The sequence below is a fragment of the Nothobranchius furzeri genome, chromosome 9 (assembly GCF_043380555.1).
Source record: "Nothobranchius furzeri strain GRZ-AD chromosome 9, NfurGRZ-RIMD1, whole genome shotgun sequence".
NCBI lineage: Eukaryota > Metazoa > Chordata > Actinopteri > Cyprinodontiformes > Nothobranchiidae > Nothobranchius > Nothobranchius furzeri.
The window spans coordinates 20,638,697-20,665,290 of NC_091749.1; the positions used below are offsets into that span (position 1 = coordinate 20,638,697).

Genomic DNA, 26,594 nt, shown 5'->3' on the forward strand with positions numbered 1-26,594 from the left:
CATCAGTAAATGACACCAGAGAGCCCTGGTTCCTAAGCGGTTCCTGTTCACCAGATTATCCTGTTAGAGGACACCTCACTGCACTATGATGATGTTCCAGCCTCATATTGCATACTTCCTGCTCACCTACCCGACCCGCACTTGTACAGCGCCTTCCAGAGTCACCGACACTGACAGAGGTGTGGCTGCCATACAGACGCGACTGGTCCCTCCAACCACCGGCAGGAATGTTGGGTTAAGTGCCTTGCCCAAGGACACAACAGCAGTATTCTCTGGTGGTAGCCGGGATCAATCCTACAACCTTCTGATTGCTGGAAAACCTGCTCAACCTCCTGAGCTACTGCTGCCCTGAAGGGAATGGAAACTATGATAGTCTAAATAACCAACAAATCACACTTTAATTTCAATTTGTTGTCCTCTTAAAAATATCGTACAACAAGAAACATCACTGATAATTTCTTATTCAACAATTTTTATTACAGGTATGAATATAATACAAAAACCCAAAACAGAGGGTTGAAGTCCATAATTCTTATATTTTTACTCATATGCTAAGTATGAAATGTGTTTCTGCATCTCAGTGATTTCTCACTCTTGTGAAGCTCCTTGTTTTCTTCTTTTGGACTGACAAAGCGCTCTTCAGCTGTCCAGCTGGGTGAGTTCTTTTGAAACGTTTGATGCAAATATCCATTATAGAAATCAGCTGCTGTGAGTCTTTTGTTCAGGAGTACAGCTTTGAAGCCCACCCAACCATCCTGGAAAACAGAAGACAAACAGCGTTTAACTGCCAAGAGTTACCGATGTTAAAAAGTCTGGGTCCAGCCCCCAAAATGTACAGGTGTTTTCAGAACTTTACTTCTCTTTTAAAAGTATTATTTTACTGTAAACTCCTGTAGAGTGTTTTACCATGATTTTAGATCAAAGTATCATTAATGAAAGGCTAACACGTCTGGTGTACACTGGTTTCCACGGTTTGGGTGATTGGAGATACTTACTGGTGAAAAGAGATGTATGAAAATATCCCTACGCTGAAATGTTTTCATATTTTTTGTTATGATACTGAATCAATGTATTTAAAGTAGTGCATCCATTTTTATTAAGAATTTGCATGCAAACACCTACAGTACTTCTTTTGTGTATTGCACTTCAAACTACGACTGCTAGTTGGCAGACGTTTTTACCACCTTCACTCTGACAGAACAAGATATCACGATGAGACTGGGTGTGTCTCAGAAGACCAAAGTTTAGAAGATTTTAATGAATTCTGTCACAGCATCCACATGTTCCATCTCCATGAGCGGATATTAGAGCAAGGAGGGGCAGAACATCTCTTCAGTGTGATTGCAGGAAGTTCCAGGTGGAATTATGTGAAGAGAGTCTGAATTTAGAGACCCAGAGGGTTTTCTGGACCCCATGACACAGAATCATTAGCTGGTGGATCGGGGCCACAAAGAAGGGCCCGCAGGTCTCCTATTGAGTACCGCTGGCAGCACCATTCAGCCTAAAACAGCTCAGCGTGGGATAACTCAGCTCACCTCGTCGTAGTTGGTTTTCCCTACCATAATATTATTTTGAAAATTACAAGGAAAATAATGACATTCTGAAAATCAATCTAAACAAAACTTTATTAACTAATCAGACACATTCAGGCAGGGCTGGACTGGGATGAAAAATCAGCCCGGGCATTTTGAGCCGACACCGGCCCACCAGCTAGTGAAGTAAAAACAATGATGCCTAATTTTTTACACCAGCTCAATATTCCATATCCATCATGTTTTAGTTGTTTCCCTGCTCCAGCAGAAAAACTGGGCTTAATGCAATAATATAACGCAAGACTTCAACAGCCCCTAGCAGCATTCTGGCTGGCCAATCACAGCTCTCTAGAGGGGTTTTAAACCACATAGAGAGCTGTGATTGGTCCATAATGGTGGGCCAATCATAGCGCTTTATCCGTTTTGTGGACCAATCAAGGCCCTCTATTCATCTGGTGGGTGGGATGATGCAACAGAGTGGAACAAGATGGTGACAGCTAGTTTGAAACGCTTTTTACATCAGGCTATTGGGACTTTATTAGAATCAGGAGCAGATAGAAGTATTTAAGTCCTTTATTTAGAAAAAAGGGTGCATCTTTGCCTTCTTCAACAGCTGCCTCGTTTACTGACATCCACTGCAGTGAGTACGTCACGTTGTTTATTGTCCTGTAGCATGGGGAGATCGTCTGAAAGACAACGGTAGAACCCGCCCCACAAATGAGAGCTGCCAATGGAGCGTTGTCAGACTAAATATTACAATTATATAGTCTGGCTTACCAGGCTACCGATGTCCAGCTGCTTATTGTGAAGTAAAGAAAAGAGTAAAAAAAGCAAAATTTAACATTTATCAGAAAACTAAGTTGCCTTGTGCCCTAAAGCTGTTTTACACACATGCACACACATGCACGTACGTGTGCACACACGCACACACACGCACGCACGTACGCACACACACACAGCAGCAGGAGCAGAAGGCTAGAATCTGTGTTTCTTCTATGCAGCAAACATATTGATGAAAGGGAAATCCACTATCTTCGTTCTGTTCTCACAAGGAAATTTTCGGATGCATCTGAAGGCACACTGATAGATGAACTGAACCGGAACCACTGCAGTAACTGGATTTAAGCACAACAAATGTTTTAAAAAGATAAAATGGCCGCCTCTGCCTTTTATTCTCTTGTTTTGTTCTCTGAACATTGGCGCTAAGCTAAAGGCTTGTTAGCTTCTCTCCACTGAAGTTGGTTTGTCGGTGATGACGATTCTGATTAAACTAACTGGACTAAACTGAGTGGATGAATAGATTTCCCAGCATGCTTTGTTTTTGTAAATGTTAAAATTAAAAAAGGAATTATGATTATTTTTTTTACTGGCAACAAATGTAACACTAATATTACTTAAATAAGAAATGAATCTGTGAGGAAGTGATCACTGCAAACTAGCATTCCTGTTCCATTTCTACTCATCTTGCAGCCGAAGATTACAGTCCACTATTCTGTCTTCGTTCAGTAAGTTTCAGTAAGTCCTTTGTGGCGCACTACTTTCGGGACATGAAAAAAAAAATGCTTGTTTTTGTCCCAATCACACAAAATTTGGGCATTTTTACACCCATTCAACAAAGTAAATAAATCCTGGGGCACACTGGCGGCCATTTTGAGAAGTCAAGTGGTCACACAGCACGCGCCGCACGACTGAGCACTTCTTGGAAAGTCACGCGGGACTTGAGAACAGGAAGTGGGAAGTGACTATTGTTTATACGTGTTTAGACTTGCCGTCGTGTTTTGTGAGAGTCTAATTCATTAACAGTGGGTAAGTGCGCTATTTATGAAAATATTTTAAGATCAATAGTACTTTAAAATGATCAAAACCGTGGTTAGGTTTGTGCCGTAAAGCCAGTCACTATTAGAGACCGGCCTTTATTTACCCCCACTGACAGCGAGACCGGTTGATTCAGGCCAATATTAGAGGATTTGCGGTACACCTGTATAACCCAGATTTCAGTGACTGACACAGAATGAATGAATGAATGGTTGATGTACATACAGATTTTAGAGGTTAACCCTTTGAACAAACCTTACAACAGATAGCCAGCGTACAGGAACCTTTGTCATAGAACACAGATCCAGGGGTCTGATGTCTTTGATCTGTATGAGAAATAAAGTTCAAAGTTACATCACTCAGATGGACCAATAATAAACACAACACTTAAAGGCATATTATGCAATGTTTTCATGTTTGAAAGCATTTTCATGAACCAGTAAATGGCCAGTGTTTGATATAACTCCTTCTAGAGTCCCGGAACCCCCCAAGGCGCTTTACAACAAAATAAGTCATTCACCCATTCACACATACATTGCTGCTACATTATAGCCACAGCTGGCGAGGCTGCTGTCCACAGGCGCCACCGGTCCCTCCGAACTCCACCAGCAGGGGGGTTCAGTGCCTCGCCCAAGGACACGTCGACAGACTGAGCGATTATGGGGTGAGCACTTAACTCCTGTGCCACCGTCACCCTGTATGTACAGTATGTGCTAAAATGTCCTTTTACAGGGTTAATGAGAAGTCATTTAGCCCCCACCACCCTTTGTGGCCAAAATATCACACTTTTAACTTCAGAGTCTCCAGACCGCTCCGCAAAGTCTTGTGTCTTCATCTTGTGTGAAGCAGTAGCGCTTTTTGGTAATTCATGTTTACTCCTCAAGACAGACTAGCTATACCTGGTTAGCGTTTATTGTAAAGTGTTTTTCATGGTGGACCCTCAGAAGAAACAAAATGGGTGGTGCTGTTAAAGTAAGTGGGGCTCACAGTTTGGCAGCACCATACTGTGATACTGTGGCCCCCCAGGTACTGGTGGTCCGGGAGCCAGAAAGAGGGTGCTCGCGTGCAGGGCCATCTACTGAGCACCCCTGCTTTAAACCTTTGATGGGAAAGGTAGGCACAATATATGCTAACATGTTACGGTTGCCACTATTGAAATATTATTTTATCTTAAATATTAGTTATTTTTGTCAGCCTGAATTTATACCTGGAAATGATACGGTCTGTTTCAGTGAAGCTCCGCCCACGCCCGCTCTAACAAAACACACCTACAACAGATGTTGGGCAAGTCCGTTGCTGTATTGGCCATAGTGGTCCAGTGGTTAAAGTGTGTGCCTTTCATCTTGTTTTTCCATGTGTTGATGCCGATTCAACTCTCGGTGTTTGCAGTAGGGCTGTCGCGGTTGAGGAATTCCCCCTGCGGTGATTCAGGGTGGCTTAATATTGCGGTGTGCGATATTATTGCAGCCCTTTTTTATTGCAGTACTATCTAAACATAATGTTTACACATTTAAAAAAGGTTAAAAATTGTCGTGCCTTCTTTTATAACGCTTTACTGAATGCAGATCAAAGGGCAGTAACAACACAGATCGCAGTAACGTTTGTTTCTCCGACAGTCGGAGTCCGACTCATGGACGTAATTTTGGGGGGGGGGACAGGGGGGACATGTCCCCCCCCCCCACTTTTTACAAAGTCAAGTTTTGACCCCTGCACTTTTTACCATCCAAAAACAATATTACTTTATATTAAATTGACGCTGGTTGAGCTCTAAGACCAAGCAGAAAACAACCGTTTGTGTTGAAGCCTGTTTCCCATTAGAACATACTGTAAAGATACCCCCACCCCCGTGTCCCCCCCCCCCCCCCCCCCCCACTTCTAAAGTGAAAATTACTCCGACTGAACTTAAAAACAACAAAATTCAGGAGGTTAAACTTTTAAATGCAAATTTGGCTGCAGCATCTAACAAATAAGAAACAAGTCCCCATTTTGTTTAGTTGTTTAAAATCAAGCATGAAAAATTACATGTACCGGGCGCGCGCGCGCCGGGGGGCGGGCGCACAACACATTTCACCGAATGACGGTGATTTATAGCTCGGTCACGTCCTTGTTACATACAAGGAAAACCAGCATGTTAACCATATGCGCTTTGAGAGAGGATCTGAGAGGGGTGGCAACATTTCCAGCAACACTGAAAACCCTCTCGGATGGTGCGCTCGTTGCACTAACGCACACGTACTTGCGTGCGACTCTGGCGACCAAAGGGAATCTCTCCCGGTTGTTGCTCCACCATGTCAGGGGGTTTCTTTAGGGTGGATGCATTCCTCCTGCAGGTAGCGAGTGAGCTCCAGCTCGGCTCAAACTCTCTTCGGGACGGTTGCAGAAGCAGTGCTTGTCCGGGACTTTAGCAGGTCTCCGAGCATTTATTTATTTATTTATTTTTGCCGCTGGTGGCAGCTCTGTCTCGGCCAAGGACTCTGGCTGCGCAGCAGCTGACGTACTGAAAACCAAAGTGCTCCCAAAGGAGCGAAGTAATGTTTCGTTTTGATACCAGTGCAGCCATCCTTCTCAACATGCATCATTGAGTTGAACCAAGTTCAGTAATCGCGGTGGCCCATGATGCAGCGCGGTGGGCTTCTTCATATTGCGATATTTCATTTTTGCGGTTACCGCGACAGCCCTAGTTTGCAGTAATTTACTTAGCCAGCTGAAGCAGATTTAATGTTTTTATATTTTAGGTCATTTCCAAGCAACACTTTAGTTGATTTACTCTTTTCACCTCACATGGACTCACCAGGGTATCTGCAGGTTTAAGGGAGCCAAATGTAAGACTTTTTAAGACCTTTTTCAGGCCACTTTGACCAAATTTAAGCTATTTTTTAAATTAAATTCAAGCTATAATTTCCAGCTATTGCTTGGAACTGGTGCTAACCACGTCACAAACGTGGGATTAGCCATCCAGTTAAAATTAAACTTGCACTTCACCATGGCGCAAGCTCCCACTAGCTTAACCAGCTAATGTGCTCATCTAAAAATAGTCCCCTTTCACAACCAACTGAATGTGTACGGTTCCGCTTATGCCAACATCGTACACAAAAAATGCTGAACACTAACTAGAAATTCAATAAAATATCATAGAAATGAAATAATCTTGTTTACTGGGTCTTTGGTAATTTAAGACCTTTGGAAACATTGTGGATTATTTGTCATTTTTAAGGATTTTTAAGGCCTTAAATTTGGAAAAGCTAATTTAAGACTTTTTAAGGACCCGTGGATACCCTGACTCACACTGGCTAAATAAACAACAAAAGTAAAAAAATTAAAAAAGATTAGTCCTCATATTTCAAACAGTTTACCAATAAAGGGTTGAAAACAAAGTGTAGCTGAAAAAGAGTAACTAGTTACTGCTGAGACCGGGGGTTAAACTCGTGGAAAGTTAAAGCGAAACAGCATGCCCGGTAGTTACTCTAACCACTGGGCTACTCAGGACACATGGTTTTTACGGCTGTGTTAAGTTCTTAATACAGAAGTAATTTGTCAGAATTTCCACTCTGGTACCGCTGGATGTTTGAAGCAGTCATCTGTGACATGAAGGTCACATTCTCAACTGCAGCATGAAATCAATCGCTCAACGCCTGTAACTCTGAGAAACCGGGTGTCGGTGACCTACTTCCAGGGAAGGCAGGTTCCAGATCTGACACGCGGCAGCGAAGTGAACCGCGGGCCTCCCCTCTGCTGATACTGACAAGAGACGGTAGCGGTGCAAAGCAACCCCGACCCCCCTCCCTTGCTCTCACGGTCCAGCCCGCAACGTTCCGCCATGGTTGAAAATTGTTCCAAAATGAAAGTTGAACCGGCATCTTTTCTGACTGTGACATCATCTCAATTGGACGTTTAATAATTAAAATTTAAACTTCTTATTACTGTAAAACAAAATATATCATTAATGTAATAAAATACCATTAGTGGAATAAGAAACCTTTCCATATGCATTTGAATAGGAAGCTCATCTGTCCCTGCCTGGGCTTGAACCCAGCGTGTACGGCAGATGCCTAACAGTTGAGCTATCTCTTTGACACCTAGTGGATGTACACTTACAACTGTTACACATCCAGCTATACGTTAAACTACAAATGACTACAATCGCGACCATTTTAGGCCATGGACCCCATATTGCCGTCGTGACTATTGTTTGCTGTTAGCGCCAACCGGTGCGGCCATGTTTGTTTTGCTTAGCCGGGCGCTTGATACTATCGTCAAAACTAAGTCCCACCCTACAGCACAGTGCTGACACACGATTGGTCCGGCCTATTTTAGGTCAATCAATCAATCAATCAATCAATCAATCAATCAGATTTTATTTATGAAGTGCTTTTCAAGCAAAGTGCTTTACATAATGACCCCAAATTCCCATAACAGTTTGAAAACATTAACACACACACGCACGCGCGCGCATCAGTAAAATGTATATTCGGCTGAGTCCAGAGGTCAGACGGTTTCAACTGGAGCGGTAAAAGATGGAATTTCCTGAATTGGGAAAACTCCAAATCTCACGAGAATTCATCTTGCAGCGCAAAGTTAGCATCCATAAGCAAGCAGTCAGTAAATTAAATGTTAAACTCAAGACTTACCTGAAACGTGATACTTTCCAACAAAATCTAAAAGTTTCACTGTTCTGCCCCTCCATGTAGTTCTCAAAGGTATCTGTTGATAAACAAGCAACATAGAAACAATCAAAACGTTAATTTACACCCACCCCCACCCCCCAAAATCCTTACCCGTGATCCAATTGCACGATACAAACGAGTAACTTGATTGCAGGTTTGTTCCTCCCAAAACACCCAGCTCATGTTTGTGTTAATTTTAGGGGCTGTTGGACAAAAGTGAAATGCTTATTTTGAGTTACATTGTTGTTTATTATTGTTTATAAATGAGTCAGTAACCACATACCAAATGTTGCACCTGCATGCCCTTGCTCCCGTTTCACCTCAATTCTCTCAGGGAGTTTCCTCAATGTATCGATCAGCTAAAGGATCAATGAACAGAATCATTACATAACATTTGTATTGATAAACGGTCTCCAGTCTCCAACTACTTACTAGATGAGCTCCTTTAACAGCTAGCGCAGCTCCAAGCTCGTCAGCAGTGGAGTTTTCTGGTACCTGATAAAGCTCCTGGTTGAGAATGGGACCAACGTCAAACCTGACGACGAGGAAGAAATGGAAGAAGAAAGGATATTTTTATATAGCGCCTCTCAAGATAAAAATCAAAAGGTGCTTCACAAGAACAATAAAGTTTTTAAAAGTTAGGAAGAAGAGGATGAACAGGAGTTGACACCAAAGCCAGCCTGAACAGACGAGTTTTCAGCTGCTTTTTAAAGGTGAACTATGTAAGAACTGGACAGTAAATAATCACAAAACAGTCCAGTGAGTCTATCCCTTTGCAGGTAAGGTTACAATGACAGGATCTCCTTTTCAGCTGGCTGGGGGAATACCAGGTTTTCTGCCGGGTCGTGACAGCCTTTCTGTTAACAAGCATTCTTCCTGGTTCCAGAGCCAATCACATTTGAGCCTGGTGGGTTACCACGTCTCCAACACCACTGCTGTGTTGCATTTGTTATTGGCCTCCACTCTCCACCAGCAGCCAATCTCCAGCCAGAAGGAGCCTTCTGTCCTCCTGGTTAGTTGAAACAGTGTTGTGGAGAGAACTGAAGCCAGCACACGCAGCAGTACAGAAGGATTTTCTTGTGAACATAAGAAGCGTCCATCCTTCCCAAAGACTGAAGAACAACAGGAGAAATAAAATGAAGCTAAACAGTGGAAACTATTTTCAAAAGTGGAGACGTTTGGACCAAATCCGTTTCAGGAGGCATGCAGAGTTCTCCTAGACAGGTAAGAACTAGTATCTTGTTGTTTGTCCAAACAAAAAAAAGCAGACAACATTGTGTTACCCATGAGGCTCAATGCTAACAAGCATCAATGCTAGCGGTGGCCCGCAGCCTCGGGAGTGAGGCTCTGTCGTGTGTCTTGTCCGCTCAACACCACGGCAAATTCTGCCCTGCTGTTTTGGGATGGAGAGGTTTTTGGGTGGCGTTAAGATAGGAAAACGCAACTAATGATGCTACCTGTGTACAATGTTGCTTTACTTTATTACATAGAAATCAGCCAACATTTAAATTCGTATAATTATTTTCTGTTGTTTTGTTTGCACAAATTAGTGTTTTATTAATGCAAATAAATAATGACTTAAAATGAAAATAATTAGTTTATTACTACTGTGTAAAGACAAACCGTCTTTCCACAGTATTTATATTCTCTAATTTATATCTTTCTATTTATAATCTCTAATGTTTTAGTGAGTTGTCTACCCATCTTCAAATTCTAGTTTCTGCTAAGGTACATACTGTCTTTAGATCACGTTTATCAGTCATGGACGAGTTTCGTCTTTATTTTTATCCAGCAGCAAAAACCAGCTGTTTCAGCCATCATTAGCATTAGCGTTACTGAGACCCTTCACCAGCACAACTGGTGAACATGTAGAGAACTTCACTGGTGTCTGAATAAGCATAGCAAGGGACATGCTAGCTGTGGTAATGAGCTAAACTGGAATGCTAATGGCTGAATGGTCCAGCACTGTAGTAAGGTAACTGCTGGAGCTTTATACATCAAACCTGCTTCTCTGGCAGACAGAAATTAAAGCCTGAGTGTGTTGTTCTTTGAGTGTGAGTCACACCCAACTGCAGACTAGCTCAAACACCACCCATCTGCTCAGATTTACTGATAGTGAGTAACTGTATATTTTTAAAACCTCTTATCATTTGATAAAGCTGTACATTCTTTGTATGTTAAAGGCCAAAAACGAACATTTATCTCACACCTGAAATTTATTTTTAGCTTATTGTAACCTGACAAATCTTAAGCTGGGCGGACACTGTGCGACTTTTTCACTCGCAGCGTTCAGCTTCAGCTCAAACTGTACGACTTCCTCGCAGAGCAGATCTCACGAGTCATGCGCTCACACTGTACGACCCAGTTCTCGGATGCGACCTGACTGCTCACACTGTACGTCTGGTAGCAACACGTCGGACCTAAAAATATGCTAAAAATAGCACTTTTTACACAACACGTCAGACTTTTTTGTCATGCCTGAAGTCCTTCGGGAGTGCTGCAGGAGGACACGCAGGGATTTATGGGGTTGGATGAGGAAAACGAAATAAAGAAAGTAAATCTGTGTTTTGTGATCAGTTTAAAGGGACTTTACAGAGTTTAGAATTTTTGCTTGCGATTGCCCCCTCAGGCCAAAAGAGTAACGGCAGCTTCAATAGTAGGCTCGTGCACGAGGCGCACATGCTGTACGTGCACACTCCTTAACGAAAATAACGGCTGAGACAGTCCCGTGTGTGTGTGTGGGGGGGGGGGGGGGGGGACAGAGGGCAGGAGAATTAGCGCAGCTAATTAATTAAATAATTTGGTTCTATACCTTTCTCTTCAGCACAGCCGACAAAGGTTTATGATGGGTCAGTCCTCCTGCATGCTCAGATCATGGCCTTCCCTTGCTTGAAAAATTGTTCCAAAACGAAAGTTGAACCCACATTTTTTTTATCAGTGAATTCAATGCCGTTCGGCGAGTCTCAAAAATAAAATCTTACAGTAAAAAAATATATCATTAATGTAAAAAATAAACTCTAATGAACTATTAATCACATTGAGAATCGAACCCAGGTCTTCTGCACGAAAGCCCAACGTCTTACTAGGTGAGCTAAAGCACTAATGACGTCTTTTGTATCTGTAACATTTATAATCCTTGATGACAGCTGAAACAACGCTCAAAGAACGGTTCGGAGGGCTATGCCTGAGCGTGAACGCGCATGAAGCAGCCTGCTTGACCTGAACATCTCTCTTTTTCTGTGACTTTACAGAAAAACAGGCAATCACAGTAAAAATGCCAGGGCCAATATTTACCGTTTTTTATACATCGGTTGATATTTGTTTTTAGTAAAGTCAATTTAAAGTCAGGCTCATCTTTGGGCAGCCCAGTCCTGCTGCAAATTTATATTAAATATATTTTTATGCTTACCAATAACATCTGCATAATAAATAACCTAATTTATTTATTTATTACTGAGCAGTCCACAAAGTTCAGATTTAACAGCTAGTTAAATTCAGAGCTCAAAAACTAATTCAGCTTCAGAGATTTGGAGCATCAACTGATGAATGACATTTTAGCATGAAAATAAAGTGTTTACATATCGGCCATCAGCTGACCACGTCTTCTACATATCTGTATCGGTATTGACAATAGAAAAAACAGACCTCTACTTCAGGGTTCATTTCAAGATCCTGGTTCTGGTCTATAGGGCCTTACATGGACAAGCACCATCCTACATTGGTGATCTTATTAGTCCCTACACCCCCAGCAGGTCCCTGAGGTCCAGTGATCAAAGCCTACTGGTTGTGCAGCACCAGGCTAAAGGTCAAAGGTGACAGATCATTTGCTGCTGTGGCCCCCAGACTCTGGACCTCTCTCCCCCTCAGTCTGAGATCAGTGGACTCAGTGGTCTCCTTTAAAATACTCATTTGTTAAGGCTGGCTATGTTGTGACCTACTACCTCTTCTTACTTAGTCTGGTGTTTCTGGGTAATTAGTATATTCTTGGGCATTTAAAAAACATGTTTTTTAATTTCTTTATCGTGCTTGTGAAGTGCCTCATGATTTTTATCTTAAAAGGTGCTTGAAAATAAAAATGTCTTCCTGAACTAAGGCAGCAGTTCCAACAGTTTCTTCAGGAACTGCTCAGACCAACACTTCCTTTACTGTGGTGAAAACGAAAAACAACAGCAAAGCTGCTTTTATTTAATTACTTGTGAGGACGTATCTGGATGATGGTTACTCCCGTCACTGTGTCACCATGCAGGATGGTGTGGAAGACTGGTGCTGGACCTCGCCACCTTGGCAACAGGCTGGGGTGAACGTTTAAAATCCCACTGCAAAAAATTGTTTGCACAAGAATACATGCACAATTACAAACAGTTATTTCCCATTTTAGATTTGTGTTACACTCAAAAGAGGAAATAAATGGTGAAAATATTTTTATTTTCCATAGTCTGCAACTGTAATCTGCATATCCATTTAGCCTATTGGATTTTTAAAACTTGACAAAGTCACTTATGAGGTTCTGATTCCTCGGGTCCTTGTCTATGATCATCAAGATGTTCTAAAGCTTCTCGTAGAGGCTGGTCCCAAATGGCTGCCGGTATACTGCATGGCATCTTTATGTTTTAGATTTTGGGTAAACAAAGACGAATTCAGATGATTTCCATCTACAGAAACATCACTGCAGAAACATCAGGAGCACGATGCAGCAGCATGCCTTTATTCTGTGTGGATCTAATGCTGATGTTGGATTTGTTACGTTCAGATCAGGGTCTCGGGTGCTTGTTTCAGTTTTTTACTGTTAGGAGACTCAGGGTGGCGTTCATGGGCTTAGGGACCAGAGCAGGTGAGGTGAGACCTTGACTGGCGCCCACAACAGGAGGCGGACCCACAGGAAGCAGTTGTTTAATAGAGCTGACAAATCAACTCATTGTAGACAAATGAACTAGTTGGTATTTGAAATATTTATTAGTAGCATCCCCGCTCCACAGGTAAAACAGATGTGGTCGTTACTAATGAATGCTCACTATGGAAACTTGTTGATAATTCTTTGGTGGAGCAAACAGCCAAAAGATACGATGACACCAACATCAAACTGCCCTTCTGCGATGACGGGGGGCCAGTTGTGGAGTGGAAGGTGGTTCTGCTGGGCAAACCTCTTCACAGGAACGTCCTGAGACAATGTCACAACCTCAAGGGTCTCCACTAGGGCTTCACTGGATTTCCTGGATAAAAACAGAACCTATAATTTGAATAATTTTATTATGAAACTGTTGTTGAGGAGGGTGTCCTTTTCTGCATGCTTTTATAGAACCACCCTCTTGGTTTTCACAAGCATGGAGCCACACATTTAGTGTAACAATTCTACCAGAAAAGCCTCTAACAGAATCACTCTCAGAATATCTTACACAAGACAGCAGCACATCCGCCACATAAACTGTCACATTATTGCTCCCCTGTGCCTTGAGTTTTTCCTTAATTGTGTCCACCTGCCTCTTGTTACCTGATTACCCATTCCAGTGTGTATATAAGCCTTGTGTGTTGCTTGTGGTTTTGTCGGTTCGTACTCGTTACATGTCAGTTTATGTTCACATCCGTCTACCCTGTTGTGTCTGCACTCCTGACCATTAAAAGGAACCAAATGTCTGCTGTTGTCTGGCCTGGGTTGATTTACCTGCCTGAAGGATCCGCTCTTCCTCCCTCACCTTCCCTCCACATCGTGACAGAACGAACCGACCAAAAGGATCCTGCAGTGAGTTGCCCAGGTCTTCTGGGGATTTCCTGTGCTCAAGATTGAGGAGGACGCGACGCTCGATCGGTGCATCCACAACTCTCCGGGTGGTCGATCTGGTTGTTCTCCTCATCTCCATCTGCTGTTGGCGCTGCTGGCCAGGCGCAGCGTAACCTGGCGCCACCTCTGTGTTCCTGGTGGGTCAGGCTTCGAGGTGCTGCGTCTTCGCCTTCTGGGTCTGCGCTTTCGGTGCGGTGTCTCTCCTCTGGATGCCTCCTCTCCTTCTGGTGGGTCAGAGGGGCGTTACGCCGCTGCTGCTGGATTTCCCCATGCCTGACAGAACGAGGTCTTCTGGGGATTTCCTGTGCTCAAGATCGAGGAGGACGCAACGCTCGATCGGCGCATCCACAACTCTCCGGGTGGTCGATCTGGTTGTTCTCCTCATCTCCATCTGCTGTTGACGCTGCTGGCCAGGCGAAGTGTAACCTGGCGCCACCTCTGTGTTCCTGGTGGGTCAGGCTTCGAGGTGCTGCGTCTTCGCCTTCTGGGTCTGCGCTTTCAGTGCGGTGTCTCTCCTCTGGATGCCTCCTCTCCTTCTGGTGGGTCGGAGGGGCGTTACGCCGCTGCTGCTGGATTTCCCCATGCCTACTTGTCCTCCTGCTGCTCCTCTGGCTACCTTCGTTACAGCTGGTTAGCGGAGGTTCCTGCTTTGCCCCGCTTGAGAGATCCTGTCTTTCGAGTTTGTATTCCTGTGCTCCTGGTTCCAGTGGTCTCGAATCCCTGTGGCTTTGCCCCGCCCTTGGACGCTGGTCCCCTGACTCTCAGTGACTTTGGTGACTTGTGTTTTTGTGTTGCCCGTGAGCGGGTGCTGCTGGGCGTCAGGAGCCGCCCTTGAGAAGGGGGTAATGTCACATTATTGCTCCCCTGTGCCTTGAGTTTTTCCTTAATTGTGTCCACCTGCCTCTTGTTACCTGATTACCCATTCCAGTGTGTATATAAGCCTTGTGTGTTGCTTGTGGTTTTGTCGGTTCGTACTCGTTACATGTCAGTTTATGTTCACATCCGTCTACCCTGTTGTGTCTGCACTCCTGACCATTAAAAGGAACCAAATGTCTGCTGTTGTCTGGCCTGGGTTGATTTACCTGCCTGAAGGATCCGCTCTTCCTCCCTCACCTTCCCTCCACATCGTGACATAAACACCCCATCTGGGTGTTAAACAACACTTTTAAACTGGCTGCAATGCCCCAATACTCCAGCCTTAATCCAGTTATTTTGCTCATCTTCTTCTATTTTACGTGGCTTGGACTAACTCGTGTTGGCACTGAAGGGCTGTTCAGCACGGTCTCCACCTTCCTGGTCGAAAACAGGCTCACAGCAAGAGAGCAGAAAGGCTTGCTTTCCTACAGAAAAACCTGCCACCGATTGCTCAAGTCTGAGCTTGAGAAATCTGCTGGATCAAACCACTCACTGAGAGGTGTGTGAGAAAAACTAGACAAGCTGGGACGATCTCCGACTAGCTTGTCAAAAGTAGTTAGTTGTAACATACCAAAGGGTCAATTTTTCACCATCTAACTGACCACAAGATAACCTTTCATATGCAGACATCACTGTCTATCACTGTGGGGTTGTATACTGTTGATCTAAAGTGGAATTACCCTGTGGAAACAGCAATTTGCTATTTCAGAGCATTTTGAAATCACTGAAAATTAGGTCAATTGTGGACAATTTAAAAAGGCCTTTATTTTGGAGGGCAACATCAGAATGACTTGATATTTATAAAGTTTCGCTGTGGGGTTGTATACTGTTGATCTAAAGTGGAATTATCCTGTGGAAACAGCAATTTTCCATTTTAGAGCATTTTGAAATCACTGAAAGTTTGGTCGTATATGGGCAATTTACAATGGCCTTTATTTTGGAAGGCAACATCAGACTGAGTTGAAAATTCACAGGGCTTTTACTTTGAAATCCAAAATAAGATGACCTTGATATTGACAGGCCACTTCTATTGAATAAGCCTAAATTATATGTTATGTTCTTAAAATATCTGTTAATTCACTCGAAGTTTACTTTTATTTTGAAATCCGGTTTCCACATCGCTGGCTTGACTGCAAGTCTCCAACTGGAGGCTGGCTTGACACAAGTCTGCAGGGCAGGAGACCCCAGCCGCTCATACCTGCTGGATGAAAGGAGTTTCAGGGACTCCAAAGCGAATTGATCGGTGCCGAAGAACATGAGCCTCCACGGAGCTGTCCGTGGCGAACACGAGCTGGATGTGCAGAGCCCCTGCTTGCGACCGTAGACTCCTTTCCACTCCGCCCTCTTACGACACAGTTTCACGCGACTCGGAGTTTTGAGACCAGCTCTTGCTGTCCATCCAAACGACCACATCATCAAGGAAATGTCACGCGGATCCTAAACAGAACCTGACAACGATTTAATTCCGGAACCACTCAGTTTGCGGCTCAGCCATGTTCCCCCTACTTCTTCATGTTAATACCGATGTGGGCGAACCACGAACGGTCCGTTACCGCCACCACGTGGTCTGGAGTGCCCAAAGCTGTGTAGATGACATTTCGTGCATTCTGGTGCATTTACACAAGTTGTTGCGCCAATTTTACCTACAGTAGCAAAACCTTAACTCAACAACTATTCCTCAGTAACTATTTGTTCACCACAAACCTCCAGCTGATTAATGCAGGAAATACTAAAACACTAAAAAATAGACAGTTCTAATAAAATGTTGATTGTGTGTTAATTTTATTCTTGTTGATAAGAACACCAACAGGTGGCAATGAACTGAATTCGAATTTAGTGAACCATCTTAACATTTCATAACAACCACACCTCTTTGTTATGTCCCTATTTTACAAAACAACTGTTTAATGCATCCCAGGCCCACATCGTATTATTACTAGTCAAATTGAAAACATATATCAGCAGGTAGTATAGTAGTAATTTTATGTAAGATTTTCTCATAACTGCACTGATTTGAGTCATACCCAAATCCTTAAAAAACAAGCAATATTTAGTTGGCAGATTGTTATGTACTCCAGATATATATAAATCTGTTGCTCCACGTAAATTGTTATATTCTAGATATCCATAATAACATTCTTACCATTCATAATAAACATTAAATTTTTTTTTTTGTAAATATAATTATTCTTAGGACAAGTTTGTTATCAGTTGTTCCTTTTTATTCAGGTTTTGGTTTCTGCTACTGGATTTCTGATCATCTCTGTTTCTGTGTTTTGTGTAGGTCAGCTGCATCTCCTTCCAGGTGCCCTGCCACCTCTCAAAGTGAGAGTTTCTCTGGAACATTAATTTTCACTAAGAACAACAGATTGGATCGGAAACACTTAACCAGTCTGCCAGATAAATGTTTCAACAGCCAGGAGGCTAGCTGATGAATAAAACTGGATAGCCAGACTCAACTTAAGCCGGGTGTACACTGTGCAACTTTTTCACTTTTTTGAGCCGATTTTCCACTCATGCGAGAATCCACGAGATCGGGGCAAGTTTTGCGCCGAACGTCGTGTAGTGTACAGGGGGTTACGAGAGGCGATTAACACCACGTGACCAGCTACCGATCAGCAATCGTGAGCTGGCACGGACTTCTGGCGTGTTTGATATTTTGCACGTCCCTCGTGAGGGTATCGCACTGTTGAAGCGGCGCAGCGAGCAGCTGCGACCCAAAATGTATCAGAACCGCTCACGGAGCATGCGCTATCATGCATCAACACCGCTCACCCGCTATTTCCCTAATAACACACGTTGTTCGTTTTTATTTCTACACGTTTTTTTACTCACAAAGATTGTCAAGAAAGCGTGTTTGTCGTGTTCATGTCAAATTAAACTGATCACAAAACACAGATTTACTTTCTTTATTTCGTTTTCCTCATCCAACCCCCCTAAATCGCTGTGTGTCCTATGCAGCACTCCCGAAGGACAACAGGCAAAACAAGACAAAAAAGTCTGACGTGTTGTGTAAAAACTGCTATTTTTAGCATATTTTTAGGGCCGACGTGTTGCTACCAGACGTACAGTGTGAGCAGTCAGGTTGCATCAGAGAACTGGGTCATACAGTGTGAGCGCATGACTCATGAGATCTGCCATGCGACGAAGTCATACAGTTTGAGCTGAAGCTGAGTGCTACGAGTGAAAAAGTCGCACAGTGTCCGCCCAGCTTAAGAAATGCCCTGTGGGACATTTTTACTTATTTTATGCTTCTTTGTGAGAAATCTTCTGATGCGCATGTCTGTGGAGGGATCAGATGGAAACAACCAATTGGAGTGACTTATCTCCTCCTCCAGCTTCTCAAGCCTGCACTGAAGCTTCACTTCAGTTCAGTCTTTTCTTTGACTTGACAACCCAGTCCATGTGCAATAGTGAGGTGTGATGGATGTTTTCATCAGTCCACTGAGTGACATCGAACCAAAAGAGGGGGTTACATCTGGTGCCGTGACCCAGATATCCATCATCTGCTGATCTCCATGCCACCTATTCATTTTCTTCCACTTATCCAGAGTCGGGTCGCGGGGGCAACAGCCTAAGTTGAGAGGCCCAGACTTCTTTCTCCCCAGCCACTTGGGCCAGCTCTTCCAGGGGAATCCAAATGCGTTCCCTGGCCAGGTGAGAGACATAGTCCCTCCACCGTGTCCTGGGTCTCCATTTAGGTCTCCTCCCAGTTGGACGTGCCCAGAAAACCTCACCAGGAAGGTGTCCAGGAGGCATCCTGACCAGATGCCCGAGCCACCTCAACTGGCTTCTCTTGATGTGGAGGAGCAGCGGGTCTACTCCAAAACCCTCCTGGATGACCGAGCTTCTCACCCTATCTCTAAGGGAGAGCCCAGCCACCCTGCAGAGAAAACTAATTTCAGCCGCTTGTAGCCACAATCTCGTTCTTTCAGTCACTACCCAAAGCTCATGACCATAGGTGAGGGTAGGAACGTAAATCGACCGGTAAATCAAGAGCTTTGCCTTCTGACTCAGCTCTCTCTTCACCATGACAGACCGGTACAATGCCCGCATCACTGCAGATGCAGCAACAATCCGCCTATCGATCTCACGCTCCAGTTTTCCTTCACTCGTGAACAAGACCCCGAGATACTTAAACTCCTCCACTTGGGGCAGGACCTCATCCCTGACCCGGAGAAGGCATTCTACCCTTTTCCGAATCAAGACCATGGTCTCAGATTTAGAGGAGCTGATTCTCATCCCAGCTGCTTCACACTCGGCTGCAAACCACTCCAGCGAAAGATGAAGATCACGTTCTGATGAAGCCAACAGGACCACATCATCTGCATAAAGGCCAGGCTAAACTGACAGCATTTATTCACAATGAAAATGTACACCACTGTTCGTATTCACAGTTATGTGGCCGTTAAATGCCTTGAGTCAACACTGACAGCAATACTGAACAGGAGAACATCTTTTATGGCAGTCACAGTCAGCTCAGATTCAGCCAGATCAAACCATGCATGCTGCTAAGCCTAGGAATATTTTCCATATCTGATTGTTAATTTTGACGAAGAAATCTCAAGGCTGTTGGTGATTCTGACAGACTGGAATTACCCCAACGCATACAGGTGTGCAGACATTTTAAACGTTACGCAGAGAGAACATCACAGAGGTAACAAAACCGATCAAGAAAAGATTCCCATCAGAACATCTGAGCATTAGGCTGTCACAGACTTGGACACCATGATCAGAGCAGCTCACTGTCAGTGTGCTGAGAAGCTGTGGGGAACAGCTCAGAGTGCGTCTAGGGGTCACGGGTCAGCAGAACCAGAACAATAATGCGGCAGGAGTAAGGTTCCTACTTTAAAAATTGTTGCAACATTAATATGTTGCTGGACACGCTGGTCAGCTTGTTTAGACTAAATATTCATGACAAATGAATGAAAATTAAACTGTGAAATTTTATATATTATTATTTCAGAAATGAAAATGACGGGAAGAAACGATCATGACCTTTTTTTAAACTCGGTCAAAATGACAAAAATGTCTAGCGCGAAAGTTTCTGCTATTGACTTATGTTGATAATCATTAGTTTAATTGGCCCATCTAGAGTAGAAGGAGTCACCGCTCATCTGGGAAAAGGTGCTGCATCAAAAAGTGGAATAAACAAAATGAGAATCCGCACACTTCAATCTGCGATGTAGGAGTTTATTGGTCAAGCTTTCGGTTAGAGACCTTCATTGGGAATTGCATCATCATTTCCTGATGAAGGTCTCTGACCAAAAGCTTGACCAATAAACTCCTACATCGCAGATTGAAGTGTGCGGATTCTCATTTTGTTTGATTGGCCCATCTGAAACCTGACGGTGCCTGTGTTAGTGGAGTCATGTTTATAGAACAATCAGTGGGCTATTCTGTGATGGCAGGTTTGTTTTATCTTTCTTTTAAAAGATTGTTACGGTTTTCAATGAAATTTTTTCTTTTATTCCTTACATCATTGATCCATAAAGATGAATAGCCATGTTAAAATACATTTTCACCCACTAAACACAAAGGAACCAAACTACCCAAACTGTTCTTCCCTTATAGACTGGCACCATTATAAAATTATTTCACTTGAGCTGAAGGTTCTCGGTCATCAAGTGCCTTCCTTCGAACCCCTTTGGATATTTCACTAGAGCTTAAACTGTGTGGGTTCTGCTGTGGCAACAAGTTAAACGACAAAGAGACACACGAGCCCAGTACAAGTCTCTGTCAGAGGTTGTCTCCAACAGAAGACAGAGTCCAGCCATGCCAGACATCTTTGAGATTCCTGCCACTGCTGGAGCTGCTGTCTGGAGTCTGTAAAAAGAAATAAAAGCAATGATATGTACATAACTTATGATGGTGAACATGTTTGAAAAGGTGATTATAACAGGAGTGTAAATCTGGTCACAAGAGCTCATGTTCAAAGCTCCTCTGTTCACCAGCAGCTAGAAAAATGGTTGCTTCTTTATGAAACCTTAAAAACCTTTAAAAATATCCATCCATCCATCCATTTTCATCCGCTTATCCAGAGTCAGGTCACGGGGGCAGTAGCCTAAGGCGAGAGGCCCAGACTTCCCTCTCCCCAAGGTGTTCCCTGGCCAGCCCGAGAGACATAGTCCCTCCACCGTGTCCTGGGTCTACCTTTAGGTCTCCTCCCGGTTGGACATGCCTGGAAAACCTCACCAGGGAGGCATCCAGGAGGCATCCTGACCAGATGCCCGAGCCACCTCAACTGGCTACTCTTGATGTGGAGGACTAGCGGGTCTACTCCGAGCCCCTCCTGAATGACAGAGCTTCTCACCCTATCTCTAAGGGAGAGCCCAGCCACTCTTCGGAGAAAACATTTCAGCCGCTTGTATCCACGATCTCGTTCTTTCAGTTACTACCAAAAGCTCATGACCAAAGGTGAGGGTAGGAACGTAGATCGACCGGTAAATCGAGAGCTTCGCCTTCTGACTCAGCTCTGTCTTCACCACGACAGACCGGTTCAGCGTCCGCATCACTACAGATGCAGCACCAATCCGCCTATCGATCTCACGCTCCAGTTTTCCCTCACTCGTGAACAAGACCCTGAGATACTTAAACTCCTCCACTTGGGGCAGGACCTCATCCCTGACCCGGAGAAGGCATTCTACCCTTTTCCGAATCAAGACCATGGTCTCAGATTTAGAGGAGCTGATTCTCATCCCAAATGCTTCACACTCGGCTGCGAACCGCTCCAGCGAAAGCTGAAGATCACGTTCTGATGAAGCCAACAGGACCACATCATCTGCAAAAAGCAGAGACCCAATTCTCGGGCCACCTAAATGGATGCCCTCCACACCTTGGCTGCACCTAGAAATCCTGTCCATAAAGGTTATGAACAGAATCGGTGACAAAAGGCAGCCTTGGCGGAGTCCAACTCTCACTGGGAACGAGCCCGACTTACTGCCGGCAATGTGGACCAAGCTCTGACACCGGTCATACAGGGACCTAACAGCCCGTATCAGAGGTTCTGGTACCCCATATTCCCAGAGTACCCTCCACAGGGCCCCCCGAGGGATGCGGTCAAACGCCTTCTCCAAATCCACAAAACACATGGAGACTGGTTGGGCAAATTCCCACGCACCCTCCAGGATCCCCTAAGGGTATAGAGCTGGTCCAGTGTTCCACGGCCAGGACGAAAACAACATTGCTCCTCCTGAATCTGAGGTTCAACAATCCGACGGACCCTCCTGTCCAGAACCCCTGAATAGACCTTACCAGGAAGGCTCAGGAGTGTGATCCCCTGTAGTTGGAACACACCCTGCGGTCTCCCTTTTTAAATAAGGGGACCACCACCTCTGCCTGCCAGTCCAGTGGGACTGCCCCCGATGTCCACGCGATATTGCAGAGCCGCATCAGCCAACGCAGCCCCACAACATCCAGAGCCTTAAGGAACTCCGGACAGATCTCATCCACCCCAGGAGCCTTGCCACAGAGGAGCTTTTTAACCACCTCAGTGACCTCAGCACCAGAGATTTGAGAGGCCAACCCAAGAAGAAGAAGAAAGTATCATTTCTATAGCACCTCTCAAGATAAAAATCACGGGGCGCTTCACAAAAACAAAAAATGTAAAAATATAAAAAAGCATTTAGAAAATGTTTAAAAATATATTTAAAATGAGTAAAAATAGGCAATTGTGATTAAAAAAATGTTAAGAAAGAGAGAGAGTGAACATGAAAGAGGGAAATCAGTGGATCCTGAGGAAGGTGGAATAGGTGGGGAGAGCAGAATAAAGAGAGAGTGGTGAAGAAGGTCATACAAAAGCCAGCTTGAACAAGTGAGTCTTCAGTTGCTTTTTTTTTTTTTTTTTTTTTTTTTTTTACCGTGTCCTGTCTGGCTGTGAAGCAAGCAGAATTCATGTCTGAATGCTGGTGACAAGCCTTACAGATTTATTCTCAGGTGGAGCATCAAAGCGTTTGCTTTTAATGTCACGCCTGATACTTAAAACTTTATTGTTATTGTTGTTGAATGCTTTGTAATTCCGACCAGACACGGAGACAGAGGTGAAAGAGAAAGGAAGAGAAAAGGTGGAGAGAGAGAGAGAGAGGGGGGGGGGGGGGTTCCACAAAAATAAACAATGAACAAGAGTCTGCTTCTAAACCTGCAGAAAAAGACAAAAAAAACAAAAGGACACAAAAAAGGGACACAACAACAATACAACAAGATCTACCTATCACTGCGTCAACTTGATGAAAAAAAAAAAATATATATATATATATAATCAACATTGCTTAACTGAAGAATCACGATAATAAATCACAATGCATTAAGTGCCCCCCATAGTCTTAAGACCTGTGTTGAACGTGCCCAAGCCCATACTTTTGAGAGCACCATGTGAGCACCTGTGTGTGTACACGCGCTTGTTTATTTAAGGTTTCTCTATAGGAGCGTCCAACAGAGAGTGTGAGGGACCACAGATCCACCCCCCAAAGATGCGCAGGAGACGGGGGAGCTCCAAGTCCCAGAGATCCAAGCGTTGCCCCAGAATGCAGGAACCCCAAGGAGACTGCAACCAGAAAGGCCCCCGCCCCCCTCGAGAGGCACAGAGGATCGCCCCGGGGGGCCACAACCAGCGGCCGGCAGAGTCCCTGGAGATATCAGCGGCAAGCCCACAGGCCCACCCGCAGCCTCCCACCCCCTAGCCGGCCGAGCCCGGGACCCAGCGACCCGGGACCCAGGGGTGACCACCCCCGCCGGGGACCCAGCAGAGCCCAGGGACCCAGACCCCACCAGGCAGCCACCGGGATCTATCAGGCAGATGCCAAAATCTTAAACCCCCAGACCCGGTTGCCACGAACACTCAGGCAGACCATGGCACAAGCCCCCACACCAGGTGTGGCAAGGGGAGGGGGGACAAAGATCTATATCATCAAGAGAAGTTCCAGGAGAGGGGAGGACCCAAAGGCCCCACCTGACATATACAGTCATACACAAACACAGTCATACACTCCCTCCCTCATGCTCACACATGCACATACAACCCAAGACTTACAAAAATGCACGCCAGACACTCACTCATGCTCCCCATACACACCCTATTAACTCTGGTCCCGGTACTGCTGCACATGGGGTACAGCCATCACCGGTAACCAGAGTTTGACCCTTTCTGCTGGGGTGCTGATGAGCAGGCTCCCCCGCCCAACGCTGAGCACAGCAACCCACCACCCCAGACCCCAACCAGACGGCCAGATCTCCCTCCTAGCCTCCAGCCCCAGGAAGCCTAGCAACAACAGAGGTGGCTAAGACCCCTAGTCTCCCTCCACCTGCTCCAATATAGTGTTGTGGGATCATGAGGTGTATTCCATGGCTGTGGTGAGTGGGCAGTGCGGGCATCATCCGGCATATGCCAGCTGATGCCACCGCACCACCCCACTTACACCCTCAGCCATCAGTGTCTAAGTGCGGTTTAAAATTGGAAGTGGGCACCGGCACTCGGGAGGAGGCTGAAATATCCCCCTGCCAAATGCCGTTGAATGTGCTCACTCCCAAGGCCCTAAGTGTGTGTTTGTGTGGAATGTCGTCAGTGGAAGTATATAAGGTGCAAATAAAATTGGGGGGCAGGTTGCCACAGGAATGCGGAAATGGGGTTCATACCCGCACTCCCTGACTTGCCCACCCCCCAAGGTCCTATGTGTATGTTTGTGTGATGATGTGAGGGAGCAGGAGGAGAGAAATATGTGGGGATGGGGAGGAATGGCTGGTTGGGCTTAGCCCTCCAGGGAGCCAGCTCCCCTACTGGCCCCAATAGGCACCTCTATTGTCAAACTGCCACCCAGGGCATGGAGACCCCAGCCCATCCTGCCAGGGCCCAAAGCAGCAGCATTACAGAGCCTCACGGAGTCCGAGGGCACCAACCCAGCCCCATCCCAGCAGAATATCTATGCCCACCCCTGCATTTGCACAACTTCCAGAATATTTAAGACATGGGACATCCAGGTAAGGTTTGGTCCTCCCCGTCCTGGACCTCCCCCTCCCCTGTGATGGAACGGCAGAGGAGCCAAGGTCTACCTGATGCCCCCGAACCCGGGCCAGGCACTGCTGAGTGTTCCTGCCTTCTTCCCGGCAGCATACATGTCAGGACCCGACCCCCAAGGCCCCGCCCAGATCCCCACACGGGTCCGGCCACCCCCAAACCCCGAGCCCCCACCCAGACCCGCCCAGGGGTATTGCAGCCGCCAGGCAGTGACCCATGGCCGCCGCCAAGATCCCCAAGGGGCCCCACTCACAACCGCCAGTAGTCCACCCCCCGAGGCAACCCAAGCACCTCCAGAGGGGGGCAACAGCCCCCCAGTCCCAGACACCCCCAGTGAACCCACCTCCAGGGAACATCCGGATACTCCAAACTCAGACCCCACACCCCCCCACCCACACCATCCCGCAGGACAACATCAATGGCCCCCCACCCTCGCTATGTGATGGAACCGATCAAAGGAGCCCAGAGAGATTCATCTGAAGTGGAAGCAGAGGCTATATCAAGTGCAATATGATCTAACAAAAGATTTCTATACTGGTTAATGCAGAGACTTTCTCTATTTTTCCAATTCAAGAGGATAGTTTTCTTAGCGATGCATATGGCAGTCAGAACCACGTGAACCAAAGATGTTGCAATCGGGACATCGTGCAGCTGTCCCAGTAAACAAAGAGAGGGGGTGGTTGGGATATGACATTTCAGACATTTTGACAGATCCTCACATACTCTACCCCAAAATTCCTGGACAGGTGGGCAGGACCACAGTGCATGAATGTAATTGTCAGAAATGTTGTTTGTGCAGTGTGTACAGGTGTCAGACGACACAAACCCCATCTTGAACATCCGATGACCTGTATAGTGTACTCTGTGTAGAATTTTGTACTGAATTAATTGTAAATTGGGGTGTCTGATCATTTTAAAAGTTTTTAAACAAGTTTGGGACCATAAGTCCTGGTCAAAGCTAACTGATAGATCCACCTCCCATTTTTCAATAGGGATTGCAATTTTATCGTCTATTTTGGACAGTGTCTTATATACTTTAGACAGTAGTTTGGGGGGTTTGAGATTATAAAAGTCTAATACCCTTGGTGGTGTTTGTAATTCTATTTTATTGAGCTTAAATTTTTGTTTGACTACAGATTTAATTTGGTGATATTCTAAAAAAGCTATTCTTATCCATTCCAAATTGGGAAACTATTTGATTAAATGGGATGAAGTCCAATCCTTCATATATGTGTTCCAGGTATAGGATTCCTTTATTTTTCCAGTCCGGAAGGTTCATCATTTTGTTGTTTTGCAAAATGTCAGGATTGTTCCAGATAGGTGTGCGTCTGCATGGTACTAGTGAAGACTCTGTCATTTTAAGATACTCCCACCATGCTGTCAGAGAGGTGCTGATACTAATACTTTTGAAGCTTTCATGTTTTCTTATGCTTGGGCTAATAAATGGTAAGTCTGAAAGCTCTATCGTATTGCAAAGTGTCTGTTCTATATCTAACCAGGACTCGTCTAATGGGGTATCTTGCAACCATCTTGGTATATATTGCAGCCTGTTGGCTAAGAAATAATAATAAAAGTTGGGTAAATCCAGTCCTCCTCTGTCTTTGGTCTTCTGAAGCGTTTTTAAGCTAATTCGTGGAGGTTTATCCTGCCAAAGGAATTTAGTAATTGAGGAGTCCAGAGATTTAAACAGTCAGCTGGAGGTTTGTTTGGGATCATCGAGAATAAGTAATTTATTCTGGGTAAGACCATCATTTTAATTGTAGCAACTCTCCCCATGAGTGATATTGGTAAGGATTTCCATCTTGCAAGATCATCTTCCACTTTCCTTAAAAGTGGGATGTAATTCAGTTTGGTTAGATCTGCTAACTTGGGAGAGATATTAA

General features: G+C 44.9%; 1 protein-coding gene and 1 long non-coding RNA gene across 5 annotated transcripts in view; one reads left to right on the forward strand and one right to left on the reverse strand.

The window, feature by feature from the left end:
• Positions 1 to 26,594, forward strand: part of LOC139071739 (uncharacterized) — a 111,717-nt gene that overhangs the window by 69,778 nt on the left and 15,345 nt on the right. The window lies entirely within an intron of this gene.
• mtfmt (mitochondrial methionyl-tRNA formyltransferase) lies at positions 456 to 16,252 on the reverse strand. Of its 4 annotated transcripts, XM_015942197.3 has the most exons (11): positions 15,901 to 16,252; positions 13,024 to 13,221; positions 12,205 to 12,327; positions 8,444 to 8,546; positions 8,295 to 8,370; positions 8,123 to 8,214; positions 7,976 to 8,048; positions 3,603 to 3,673; positions 2,310 to 2,327; positions 2,134 to 2,218; positions 456 to 755 (listed from the first exon to the last, which is right to left on the reverse strand). In XM_015942197.3, exons 1-11 carry the CDS (start codon positions 16,116 to 16,118, stop codon positions 700 to 702), a joined length of 1,113 nt encoding a protein of 370 aa, XP_015797683.2. In that variant the 5' UTR covers positions 16,119 to 16,252; the 3' UTR covers positions 456 to 699. The 4 variants fall into 4 exon arrangements, with proteins under 4 accessions (XP_015797683.2, XP_015797685.1, XP_015797682.3 ...); XM_015942199.3 differs by lacking the exons at positions 2,134 to 2,218; positions 2,310 to 2,327 and having other exon boundaries at positions 3,608 to 3,673; positions 15,901 to 16,251; XM_015942196.3 differs by lacking the exons at positions 2,134 to 2,218; positions 2,310 to 2,327 and having other exon boundaries at positions 15,901 to 16,250.